Below are 14268 nucleotides of genomic sequence, written 5' to 3' on the forward strand. Positions count from 1 at the left end.
TGAAAGATCAAAATCAGTGTTCAGATTTTGTAATGATTAACGTGGGTACAAAAAGAAACATGCCAGAAACACCTTCAATCAGAGAAGCACTGTGTTCACATACGGGAAAATGCTGCTGCTTCTCAGCAGAAACACTCATTTGTTGAAAGTTAAAATAGAGCAAAAAAATAAATAAATAAATAAATGGGAAGACAACTGTTGGAGTTAATCAAAAATGAACATTTCTGTTGGAAAGCATCCCAACCACTTTCTTAAGAGAATAAACGAGGGGGGGGGGGGGCTTTGTCTTCAGTATGTGAATTTTGCCGAAAATAGATGATACATTTTCCCTTTGTTGCGTCTGCATTGGAGCAGGTACTTGCATCCCATTCTGCTCACCACCATGTCCCTTGTCTCATAATTTGCACCAACAAGTTGCTGAGTTTTGTTTGCATGTTTCATTCCCTTTTCAGTCACACTGTTGCTGCTTTCTCCTTTTCAATATCAATAAATTTTATTAAGATAGCAGCGAGATGTCGTCGAATACTGGAAAAGCATTTTCTGCTGTCAATTTCTGTGCGTGCATTGTGAGGGTATAATGTGCATTACTTTGACCTGAAACATGGTGATATGTAATCGTATTATGACGTTAGCGAGATATACAGCTTGCTTTGTCAAATGATACTTGACTTTCTTTCTTCTGTAGAATGAAAGATGGAGAATTTGAAAGTGCACACTTTTCTTTGCAGAATAATTGTGCTATACCCAATATTTTCTGCTTACCTGGAGTATGTGAATGAAGTGGGATGAGACCAAATAAATCGAACACTTTAAAGTATCAATTAAGATTTTTATATTACAGTGCAGAAATATATTACATATATTTTTGATTGTATAAGACAGTTGGCAGTTCCAGACACTAATAAATACTAGTATATTACACACAAAAGTTTTTAAAAAAGGTTAAAGTTACATTGTGAAAAAAGAAAATTCTTTGGTCAGATACTTCAACTTTCACTTCTTTTGGATATGACAGTATCAAAAATTCTTATAAAACAAGTTTTATTGTGTTTTTATAAGAATATATATTAAGAAATGGAAATTCATGCACTGAGGCTTTGATGCTGATTGGTTATGTGCAGTTGCATGAATGTTGTGAAGTCTCTTCACAAAGTAGTGAACACTTACAAATATCTTTGATAAATGCAGAATAGTTCTTGCAAAGAGCACATTTCACATGTGTAATGTTTATAGGCGCGCACACACATTTACTACAGATGACAACTTACGATGTGGCTTCAGCACGTTACTGGCAGGGTGCAGAATTCCGAACTGAAAAGGAAAAGACAGTGTGAGGCACTAGATGCAGAGAAACTTACTATATACATTGTTACTGATTATTGTGCAGTACTTGAGATAAGGACATCACAACTTTGCAATTTTATGTATTCATAAATTTCTTGTGATGGCTCACGTCTTAATAAGTTTGGAATTTCTCCAGTGACCAATTTGAAGGTCGACAGGTTCAGCTGCAGGTATTTTTGTGTCACCCTGTTCATCAAATGTACTTCTAGGAATTTATCAGTGTCAAAGTTTTACATTACCTGTCTGGTTACTCTTACTGAACTAAGGACAAAAGCTATGCCTGACACACACTAATGGATTCAGGTGGGATGTCTGTCCATTTACCAATGTCAGTTGCATTGAACCTTTAAAAACTCTAGCAAAGATGTGATGTATGTTGTTAAATGATGGCACCAGAACTAGCTTTGGAAGTCATCACCATAAATTTATACATAATTACAGAATTTGCAACTGTATTTTGTATTAAACATCCACTTCAAAACAATCAAAACTTTCCTTCAAAAGTTGTCACTAGTGACGAAAGTAGTCTCTCTGGCTATGGTCTTGAAACTAAGCAACAACCTTCAGTCCAAAAGCTAATGGTTGAGGTGGTTTATAAAAAAGGTGCTAAACCATTCCTTTAAGATGTTTGAGATAGTGGAGTACAAATGAGCAGATATTCCGCCTAGACAATGGATGACTGCATGTGGCCTACATTATTCAGAAATCTTTTTGTGAAAAGATGATGACAGTTGTCCCTCCTCCCCCTACATCTTCATCTACTTAGATACTCCATAAGCCACCATATAGTGCATGACTGAGGGTACCCTGCACCACTACTAATCATTTCCTTTTCTGTTCCTCTCGCAAATAGAGGGAGGGAAAAATGATTGCCTATATGCCTCTGTACAAGCCCTAATCTCTCTAATCTTATCTTCACGGTTCTTAAACGAAATGTACATTGGCGGCAGTAGAATCGTTCTGCCATCGGCCTCAATAGAACATCACCTTTCCTCTAGTGATGCACACTTGAGTTCCAGAAGCATTCCCACGATACTTGCTTGTTGTTCGAACCTACCAGTAATAAATCTAGCAACCTGCCTCTGAATTGTTCCAATATCTTCCTTTTATCATACCTGGCATGTGTCCCAAACATTCTAACAGCACTCGGCAGTAGTGTCTTATATGTGGTCTCTTTTACACGTGAACCACATTTTCCTAAAATACCATCACAAGTCGACAATTTACCTTCCCTACTGCAATCTTTACGTGATTGTTCCATTTCATATTGCTTTACAATGTTATACCTACAAATTTAATTGACATGACTATCAAGCAGCACACTACTAACACTGTACTTGAAAATTATGGATTTGGTTTTTCTACTTGTCTGCATTAACTTACATTTTTTTTTTCTAGATTTAGAAGTAGCTGTCATTCATCACACAAACCAGAGATTTTGTCTAGGTCATCTTGTATCCTCCTACAGTCAATCAGTGATGACACATTCCTGTACACCACAACATCATCCGCAAACAGCTGCAGACTGCAGCTTACCCTGTCTGCCAAATCATTTGTGTTTATAGAAAATAGCAATGGTCCTATCACATTTCCCTGGGGCACTCCTGATGATATAAACTTGTTTCAGGTGAACACTCATGCTATCGAGGACAACATACTGGGTTCTGTTACTTCGTGCCTTGTACTCACCAGACTTAGTTCTGTGTGACTTCATCCTTTTCCCCAATGTGAAAATAAAGTTGAAAGGGATGAGGATTTGGTATTGTGGAGGAGTTTGAAGCAGAATCTTGGAGGGTACTAGACAGCCGAACAAGAAGGGCTTCCAGAACGCATTCAAAAAATGGCAGAAATGTTAAGACCAATGTATTCATTCCCAAGAGGACTACTTTGAAGGTGATGGTGCAGAATAAGATCTAGGCAAGACATAATAATTTTAAATAATACATATCGGGACTTTTGGATACCAACTCATAAACATCTTAATGCCAGTGTACGAAGTGTAAGGCACTCGTGTTACTTACCCCGTCAGACGACATAAACCTTGTCGTGGCGGGAGGATGGAGTTGCCGCAGTCTGTGCCGCAGTCGGTGTCGGTGCGGGTGGGAAGTTCTGCGCCTCTTGGAGGATCCGAATGCGCGGGCCCAGCGGCACGCCCATCCGCTGCAGGCGCTCCTCTGTCAGGTACGGCAGTTCAACCATCCCAACCCTCTCGTTTTCAAACACGTTCGCATATTTCTGCAACAGCAGGAAGCGCTTTGTTGATGTCAAGGAAAAGCAGCCTGGAATACAGGTGTCTGGATATGAGAGAGAGGGGGAGAGAGAGATTTCATGGCTTTTTGCAAAATGCTAGGAAAGAGTGAAAGGGAGATGCTCACAATTTTACATAATTCAAATTTTGGCATAAATGGTTATCTTTTAGTGCACAAGGCCCGAAGAAAAGAACTGCTCGGTGAAAAGTGCATTTTAGCTATAACATTGGTAAACCTCTTCTCATGCCTTCAGTTCTGAACAGGAATACAACAACTTGGAGCAATCTGTTGTTTGGCTGCCACCAGCAGCACTAAAACTATCCTGCATTGGTTTCTTTTTTCTGCAAACAGCAACTCCACACCTATCTTTCATTTTTATTTATGCTGCCTGACAAAAAAACTGAAGTGCCCAGATGGAGAGGGAGAAACTGAAATGAAACTGTACAGATTGAGAGGATATGTGGTGTTATTTCAATGGTTAAAAAATTGAGTCAAATTTACAAAGAACTTGACAGTGTGAGCCCACTAATCAGTATAACACTGTATCCACCTCTTGCCAGTCAGCATGCACTGATTCATTTGTGAAGAGTGTCATAAAGCTATTGTGTCCCCTACTGAGGCAAGCTGGCCTGCAGCTGCTGTAACCGGTCCTCAATATCCCAGTTACTGACGCTGGGACAGAGTCGACATCGGAGCTGGTACCACACGTGTCCCATCAGGACCAGATCTGGGGATCTTGCTGGCTTCGGGAGCACCTCAGCATCACACAGATAGTCCACAGATACATGTGCCACGTGTGGATGAGCATTGTTCTGTTGAAAAATGACACCGCAAGACTATCACATAACAGGTAACGTACGAGGGTGCTAGATGTTCGTGACATACCGTTGTGCTGTTGTAGTTTCCTCCATCACTACCAGCTGTGACCTGAAGTCGTACCTGACGGCACCCCACATTGTGACATCAGGAGTAACGTTGCTTTGCCGTTCACAAACATTTGGGACCTCTCCCCAGGTTGCAGCCATACTCACTGACAATGATCATCCGTTGTAGTGCAGAACTGCAATTCATCACTGGACACAATGTGACACCGTTTGTTAGCAATCTGTGCTTCTCAGGTGTAGCGTCACTCCAAATACAGCTGTTTATGTTACGGTAATAATGGCAGCCTACACATAGAATGATAACTCCCTAATCTGGCTGCTGGTAGTCTCCGACCGATGCTGCGAGATGACAAACAGTGTTGCAAGGAGTACATTACTTGTTCTCACATGGCAGGAACAAATGTGAATGTGGTATGATGTTTTCGGTGCAGAAGACGGTAGTCCTCACCTGTGTTGGCCACATGTGATTGACTGGGTCTTTGATGACTTATATGTCTGCCCCCCGCATTCCCTTGTAGTCTGACATCGGTCCACCGTTGTGTCTGAACGTCATCCCCAGATCTGGATATTGCACAATTTGATCAACCGGCAAAGTGAGACACACAATGAGGCCCTTTTGAACTCTGTCATGTGCTGATAACGCTGTCTCATAGCAATACACAGCAACTGTGCATCATTCAAATTGATCACTCTACATTTGATGTTGATCACGACCACTTATATACCTTGCAGGCCCTTTAACAATATTAATGCACTTTAAAGACCATTCTACCTGTCACTGAGAATAGCAAATCTAATCATTTACACACCCATTGATGGTGTACCTTTTTTTGTAATTGTGTAGTTCATCACTCAGGTGGGCAGGTCTTTTCTGATACAAATAACTTACTTCATAGACAGGAATGCATTTCATTTATGTTATTGGTCCCAAGTGGAAGCAAACAATAATCATAATCAAGGCAGTAAAGTATTCACCTGTAGGAAGTGATGTATAGGCACTCTGAAAATCACAGAATCACAGCTAAACTTGGTTCAAGAATCACGAAAGAATGTTGTATACATGAAAGAGGCCTGGAGATACTGGAAGGTTTCAGATAGATTATATGATAGTAAGACACAGATTTAGGAATCAGGTTTTAAACTGTAAGACATTTCCAGGTGCAGATGTGGACTCTGACCACAATCTATTGGTTATGAACTGTAGATTAAAACTGAAGAAACTGCAAAAAGGTGGGAAAAAGGAGATGGGATCTGGATAAACTAACAGAAGCAGAGGTTGTATAGAGTTTCAAGAAGAGCATAAGGGAACAATTGACAGGAATGGTGGAAAGAAATACAGTAGAAGAAGAAGAGGTAGCTTTGAGGGATGAAATAGTGAAGGCAGCAGAGGATCATGTAGGTAAAAAGACGAGGGCTAGTAGAAATCATTGGGTAACAGGAGAAATATTGAATTTAATTGAGGAAAGGAGAAAATATAAAAATGCAGTAAATGAAGCAGGCAAAAAGGAATAAAAACGTCTCAAAAATGAGATCGACAGGAAGAGCAAAATGGCCTATCAGGGATGGCTAGAGGACGAATGTAAGGATGTAGAGATATAACTCACTAGGTGTAAGATAGATACTACCTACAGGAAAATTAAAGACACCTTTGGAGAAAAGAGTACCACTTGTATGAATATCAAGAGCTCAGATGGAAACCCAGTTCTAAGCAAAGAAGGGAAAGCAGAAAGGTAGAAGGAGTATATAGAGGGTCTGTACAGGAGCGATGTACTTGAGGACAATATTATGGAAATGGAAGAGGATGTAGCTGAAGGTGAAATGGGAGATATGGTACTGCGTGAAGAGTTTGACAGAGCACTGAAAGACCTAAGTCGAAACAAGGCCCTGGGAGTAGACAACATTCCATTAGAACTACTGACAGCCCTGACAAAACTGATGAGCAAGATGTATGAGACAGGCGAAATACCCTCAGACTTCAAGAAGAATATAATAATTCCAATTCCAAAGAAAGCAGGTGTTGACATATGTGAAAATTACCAAACTATCAGTTTAATAAGCCACAGCTGCAAAATACTAATGTGAATTCTTTACAGACGAATGGAAAAATTGGTAGAAGCTGACCTCGGGGAAGATCAGTTTGGATTCCATAGAAATATTGGAACATGTGAGACAATACTGACCCTACGACTTATCTTAGAAGAAAGATTAAGGAAAGGCAAACCTACGTTTCTACCATTTGTAGACTTAGCGAAAGCTTTTGACAATGTTAACTGGAATACTCTCTTTCAAATTCTGAAGGTGGCAGGGGTAAAATACAGGGAGCGGAAGGCTATTTACAATTTGTACAGAAACCAGATGGCAGTTATAAGAGTCGAGGGACATGAAAGGGAAGCAGTGGTTGAGAAGGGAGTGAGACAGGGTTGTAGCCTATCCTCTATGTTATTCAAGCTGTATATTGAGCCAGCAGTAAAGGGAACAAAAGAAAAGTTCGGAGTAGGTATTAAAATCCATGGAGAAGAAATAAAAACTTGAGGTTCGCTGATGACATTGTAATTCTGTCAGAGACAGCAAAGGACTTGGAAGAGCAGTTGAACAGAATGGACAGTGTCTTGAAAGAAGAATATAAGATGAACATCAACAAAAGCAAAATGGGGATAATGTAATGTAGTCGAATTAAGTCGGGTGACACTGAGGGAATTAGATTAGGAAATGAGACACTTCAAGTAGTAAAGGAGTTTTGCTACTTCGGGAGCAAAATAACTGGTGGTGGTCAAAGTAGAGAGGATAAAAATTTAAACTGGCAATGGCAAGGAAAGCGTTTCTGAAGAAGGGAAATTTGTTAACATCTAGTATGGATTTAAGTGTCAGGAAGTCGTTTCTGAAAGTATTTGTATGGAGTGTAGCCATGTATGGAATTGAAACATGGATGATAAATAGTTTGGACATGAAGAGAATAGAAGCTTTTTAAATGTGGTGCTACGGAAGAATGCTGAAGATTGGATGCATAGATCGCATAACTAATTAGGAGGTATTGAATAGAATTGGCGAGAAGAGAAATTTGTGGCACAACTTGACTAGGATAGGGGATCAGTTGGTAGGGCATATTCTGAAACATTGAGGGATCACCAATTTAGTATTGGAGGGCGGCGTGGAGGGTAAAAATCATAGAGGGAGACCAAGAGATGAATACACTAAGTAGATTCAGAAGGATGTAGGTTGCCGTAGGTACTGGGAGATGAAGAAGCTTGCACAGGATAGAGTAGCATGGAGAGCTGCATCAAACCAGTCTCAGGACTTAAGACCACAACCACAACTATTTTTTTCAGTGTAGTCTTGCCTATGAGCTCAATTACTTGCAGCAAAAACCAGAAAAAAGTACTTGAGGCCCAATGGGTCAACACTAATTGACAGTAAGTAGACTACAACTGGAAGAGCTCAACAAACTGGACTGGATTTTTATTGGTAGTAAGCAGTACACAGTAGGCTGTAGAAATGAATTATATAATTAGACTTAGTTTGCCGGTCGGCAAACTATCTTGCATACAGATCAGGGAAGCATGCTAAAATGAGGTACGATGAAGATTATGGTCTTTAGAGATACTGAATACTGCTTAATGAAAGTGAAAATGCTGCCTGTTTGTTTCACTCATAACGTGCCCACCCTGTTACAGATGAATTCTCTAATAGCAGTGGGAAAAAAACTTAACGAGAGATTGAATATAATAGAGGGAAACATTCCACATGGGAAAAATATATCTAAAAACACAGATGATGTGACTTACCGAATGAAAGTGCTGGCAGGTCGAGAGATTGGTTTGATAAAAAGTCATAGCAGAATGAAGGTGCCATTCTTTTCAAAAAATCATTTTTTTTTCAACATAGTCTCCTTGTAGTGCCTTCTAGTGATAAACACATTTTTTAATGTTCCAGTCATTTTTCTAGCGTCTTCAAAAAATGGGACTGTATTTTAGAGAGCTTTACAATTCTTATCTCAATGTTCTTATCCAGGCAGAACTTTTTATCTGCGAGCCATCTCTTCATCATCTCTTCAACAAAAATTCACAATGCGCCAGGACAAGCAAATTTTTGGAGCGCTGATGGAGTACTTTCTCCTTCATCAAATCCAGCCATGTTTTCTTAAAATTCCTTGTTGGTATTGTATCTCAATTTAATATTGTCCAGTGATTATTTTTTCTTTTTCAAAGAAGCCTGTAAACATGATGCCTTCCATATCACAGCAAATTCGCTGGGAGGTACCCAGTATTTTTTGACTGGTTCTTGGTTTCTGTGCTGTAGTGATTAATTAGTGTGTCATCTAAGGAGACAACTAGCTGGATCTTGGTTCAGTTGCCCCAAACACAAATTTGAAGCTGGAAACTGCATCTCCTTGCTCTCTGCTCTCAGCAATTGTAGTGTCCTATTCAAATTACAGTTTTTAATCACCAAATTCACATGTAAAATAGTAGCAGCCATTTATAGATACTTTGAGCAATTTTGTTTGACCGTCAGCAGTAAAAATGTGGTGGACTTCTTCAATGATTTCTTTGGTAACCATCTCTGCTAGGCAATCTTAATTTTTTTAAAAAAAAATGGGTGTTAGACCATTTTTTAAATTCGTTGAATCAAACTTTTATTTTGTCGCGTGATTTCCAATCCAAATGCAAAACGTGAATCACTAAATGATACTGCACTATTTCCAGATAGTGAAATAGCTGGGAAACTGAAAAAAAATCTGTGAATCAGTGTAATTGTTGTTTTAGCACTATCCAAGAGATGGTATCAGTGACTTTTAGCACTATCCAAGAGATGGTATCAGTGACTTGTACTAGCAGTGACACCTGCTCTCAGACAGTGGAACTTATTGAACTACCCTCGTGTGTTAACAGGAAGTACTCTGTCAAACAATCCAGAAATGTTATCTCTGAAATAAAAACATTTTCTGCCTTCAACTGTAATTTTTATTTATTCTCATTATTGGTTAGTTTTGTCTACTTTCAGGTGGTAGTTGATGTGTATGTGCACAAATCATCAAGCATCCAACCACGAGCAAATCGTGGACAAACACAACACTTAATGCTCCAGCAAATGATAAAGTAATTTGTCAACCTTAATGTGTTTTTCAAATTATTTGGGAGAGTGCTGCATTGTTTCATATGTTTACCGAACATACAGGGTGTTTGAGAGACGTTTTGACTGTTAGCCAATTTGACAAACAAGTCTGACAATTTATGCATGCATTTGTCAAACAATAGCCAGCTGGTTGCGAGACTGTTATCCGTAACTTTGAGATGTCTAATGACTGGAGAAGATTCTGAAGATTTAAAATTTGTATCATGCGTTGCACTTCATGCATTGCCCATGAGTGTCAAAATACTTCATGGCACAATACTCACAACTGCTCCAAAGTGATAAAAAAAAGGATGATTAGATGCTACACACATACATTTATTAGAGAAACCTGTGTATTGTGTGTAGCAAACTGGAAATCTGACAAAACAAGTTTGATCATTGACAGGGAACTTTATGACAAGTAGTCACACATACACTTAGTAAAAAACTGTATTAACTGAAACAAGAACACTGTGCAGTGCAAGTCAATTGTAATAAAACAAGTTGTCTTAGCAACGGCAACTGTCTAACAGATAGTATCGGTTAGCGCAAGTTGGCAGCTTATTTTACTTCAATTGACTCACACTGATTACAACTGCTAAAGAGCTTCTAAACTAACTAAATGCATGACTACTGTCATAAGTTCTACACTTATGTGCCATAAGTTGAATAGCTTGGTAGCATATGTGGAAGCACGTCAACTGCCACCAATAGCGGAAATAAATAATTTTTGTTTCCAGAAATTTTCTACACCTTTGGTGCCTGCCCAAATAAAAGTAACAGAAATATTAGGTAATGTAAGTCCGGTTTCCCACCACTATCAGGATCTGCTGGGAACACAAGCTACTCCATCCTCTCCTGTTTCCCCATTACTCCTCTGTCACTACTCTGATCCAGTTTTCCCCTAATTTCTGAATGCCCTTTTTTTAATCTTCTTCCCTCATATGTTATCTGCATTTTTTGCACCTGTCAGTCATCTCAAAAACTTCATGTAACTTATCTCACATCTTATTTTTTTTCTCTTTTCTTTTGTGAACAATTTCTGTGCAGCATACAATAAAATTGGTGTGTAATGCAATTGATAATATTGGTAATACCTTCTTATTTGTGTTTATTGAAGTTTTCCTGATGGATCAATATTCAATCATTGTTTTGGGAGTGTATCCAGGATATTATTAACTCGTGTACCGATATTTCAGCTGAAGACCTTTCAGCCATTATCAAGCTGAGTCAGTTGAAAGTGATCAAGGAAGCTGTGGAAATACAATTACCAAACATCCTGTTTAACTGAGACTAGGGTTTGCCAGCTCAACACGTCATGGAAACCACTCATTTCATGCCTGGAGTTTTAAAGGAAATACTGTTCTAGGTATTTACTGCCTGGCAGTACAACATTTGTCATCGATAATAATAAACCAGCTACTTTATAAGGACTGTGGATTTGCTGACTCTGTGCTTGCTCCGTTTTACTCTTGGAGGTGTACTGTTTTATTACTGATACTCTTGTTACCAACAGTATTATCTTTGACACACATGTGTTTACTCCACAGTGTAAAGTGCGTTAAAAATCTTGCAAGTGACCCACCTTCAGAATGGCTGAAAGGTTGTCAGCCTAAATATCAATACAAGAGTTAATAATATCCCAGATGCATCCTGAAAAATGATGGAATAACCTTCGTACTTTTCTGGCAGACTTCTTTGTCACATACAATTCTTGTAAAGCTGCCAGCTTGCATTGCATGTTCATTTGTCCTTTAATTAATTCTTCCATTTTCAGCTGCTCCCTAACCAGTAGCATGCTCACCTTGGGTCTGTCATTCTCTCTTGTAGCGACCATCAACTCGCATTTCTTTGCATTAAATTTTATACCAAACTCTTGTGCAACTTCTTCACAAACCTCTAATTGTTTCTGTACCACGAAATAATCAGAAAATGAGATTGCTATCATCCTCTCTCCTAACTCTCTTGCTGCTTGCATCATTGTATCACCCATCATCGTTGTAGTGCACTTCCTGGTTTCAGACTCTTCTTTTGTTTCTTTTTTGTTTTTACAAAATGTAAATAAAAGAACACACTTTCCCAGTTAAACAGAAATGCCTGAAGAACATACTGTACGACTTTGAGGAATTGTAATTTTGAAATCTAATGATTCATATTTTTCCTTTGTTTATCCGGTCGTGTTAAAAAATGAGAAGAGTTTGAATATAAACACACATAACTGTGACCAGTCACTTATAAAATATTTATTTATTTTCGTAAACTACTTTTTGAGTGCATATTCAAGCGATCCATAAAGAAGTTACATATTTATGTCTGTAGATTGATGTTGGATACTGTCTCTGTAATAGGAAGATAAAAAAAAGACCCTTTAATCTTCTGCCATGAGTGATATGTATACGGGAAGCTGTGTTGAAATTTTCTTTGTATACTGCAGCAGACTGTGTGGTATTGTTGTTAATATCCACCTGTCAGCTTCCAGTTTCATTGACTATCGGCCACAGTATTAATCACGTAGCAATCAACTATATTGTTTTGCTATTAACCCTTTGACTACTATAGACGTGCTCTCTGCATTCGTCGCTGAGTGCGGCTTTGTTGTTGCTGTGCTGAGAGATGGTGTTCCCACCACTGTGATAAACTTATAATCCAATTGTACAAAAATTATTCTGTGAAAAAAATTGAGTTTTGCACATCTTACAGTCTGATATCTTTACTCGATAAAGGACTGAATTTCTTTTGCTATTTGTCATAGTAACTGTGCTAAATTAAATTAAGTAAAGCATTGCACAAAATTTTAAAAAGAGTTTGTAGAGATAAGAATACATTGTGTAAACTACGCCTCCTGGATTTCAGCTCATGTATTGCTGAAATGTAGATAAAATATCAAAATTTTATTTAAAATTGAGAGCACAATGACATTTCATTTCATTGTTTTTTGTATCCGGCAGACAGTTGCACGTGGCACACCCAGTTCCGTTCCTGGGTTTTGGGAAACATGTTGTCATAGCAATCGTCATATTTTATTTTGGGTCAGGATATTGAAACAAGGCTTTTTACAAATGATAGAACACAAAGAGGCACATATCTTGCATGACAAATTTTTGAAACATTTTTATTCACTGAGATATAGACGTAACTCATCCACAGCAGTGAGGTGGCTGGCGGAATGGGATATGTAAACTCATCAGTTGGGTAAGGGAAAACCCAGAGGTGGCATTTAAATGTGCACCAGCACCTGGGGCGGTGGAGTGTAACGATTTAACTCATAGACAGCAGTCAAAGGGCTAATATTAACGTGGCAATTTGTTTTTCATTGCCTATCAGTTACAGAATTCATCATATAGTGTTCAATTCTGTGCTCACTAGATGATGAAAATGGAAGCTTCCAAGATGACAATACCACCATATTGCTGCTTTAAGTAAAGAAATTTGTTTTCTGGTGCAACTTGTCATACAAGAACACATCAGATAAATACATTGAAGTGTTTCCTACCTTCCTGTTAAGAGTCGGTACATAGCACCATGATAAAAAAGTAAGTATGGAACTTCTCTATGCCTCACCCGAAAATGAGCCCGAAAATGCTCAAAAAGTAGTTCATGAAAATAAATGTGTCATAAGTGATTGGTCACATTTATCTGTATTTACAGCCAACTAACCGACTGTCATATGGTTCTGTAATATCCGTAACAGATAAGCTTTATCTGCAGGATGTTAATTAACAAATATAATGCAATGGGAGACGCCTGTCGGCACCCGATAAGCCGTAAGCCAGCAGCCTGGCTTAGAGCCAGCTGAGCTTGTAACCCCCCAGCCCTACCTCGTAGCCGAGCCTCCGGAGGAACAACCTGAGCAGGGGTGGCTCGTCCCCGAAGAACTTGGTCAGCTTGCGGACGCGTGACGGGTTCGACAGGCCGCCTGCACTGTCCCCTTGAGGACCGGCACCGCCTGCGACGTTGAGGGCACGCGGCACGGACTGCGACCGGTGGTGGTGCAGCGCCGTCTGCGTGCGCAGCGCCGCAATCTCGCCCCGTATGTTCTCCATCTCCTGCAAGCAGAAGTGCACCTATGTAACTTACTGGCCTTTCAGATGGATTCCTTAAATAACTGTACATAACACAAGTCAAGTGAGTTATCAAGTTTATGTAGTTCTTTTTTTTTATCACTGTCCAAACTGATGATGATCAACATGTATAAAATACACTTAATGCTTGTAACACGATGAACCAGTGAACCACACAGACATTGAGGAGTCTAAATTAAACAAACAACTAGCAGCTCCATACTTAATAAATGTTCATTTTGAAACTTTATGTAAGTGAAAGTACACTCCTGGAAATTGAAATAAGAACACCGTGAATTCATTGTCCCAGGAAGGGGAAACTTTATTGACACATTCCTGGGGTCAGATACATCACATGATCACACTGACAGAACCACAGGCACATAGACACAGGCAACAGAGCATGCACAATGTCGGCACTAGTACAGTGTATATCCACCTTTCGCAGCAATGCAGGCTGCTATTCTCCCATGGAGACGATCGTAGAGATGCTGGATGTAGTCCTGTGGAACGGCTTGCCATGCCATTTCCACCTGGCGCCTCAGTTGGACCAGCGTTCGTGCTGGACGTGCAGACCGCGTGAGACGACGCTTCATCCAGTCCCACACATGCTCAATGGGG

The 14268-nt window shown here is 39.4% G+C and overlaps 1 protein-coding gene across 6 annotated transcripts in view; it reads right to left on the reverse strand.

The window, feature by feature from the left end:
* Positions 1–852: 852 nt before the first annotated feature.
* Positions 853–14268, reverse strand: part of LOC126210051 (uncharacterized) — an 895609-nt gene continuing 882193 nt past the window's right edge. For 3 of the 6 annotated variants that reach the window (XM_049939166.1, XM_049939165.1, XM_049939164.1), the window contains 3 exons: positions 13405–13632; positions 3366–3579; positions 853–1311 (listed from right to left, as the gene is read on the reverse strand). In XM_049939166.1, coding sequence (XP_049795123.1) covers positions 3370–3579; positions 13405–13632 — 438 coding nt within the window. In that variant the 3' untranslated portion in view covers positions 853–1311; positions 3366–3369. Of the gene's footprint in view, positions 1312–3365; positions 3580–13404; positions 13633–14268 lie in introns of those variants that run through there. The other 3 variants (XM_049939168.1, XM_049939169.1, XM_049939167.1) reach the window with 2 other exon arrangements.

The sequence above is a fragment of the Schistocerca nitens genome, chromosome 10, assembly GCF_023898315.1.
Source record: "Schistocerca nitens isolate TAMUIC-IGC-003100 chromosome 10, iqSchNite1.1, whole genome shotgun sequence".
In the NCBI taxonomy this organism is placed as follows: Eukaryota; Metazoa; Arthropoda; class Insecta; order Orthoptera; family Acrididae; genus Schistocerca; species Schistocerca nitens.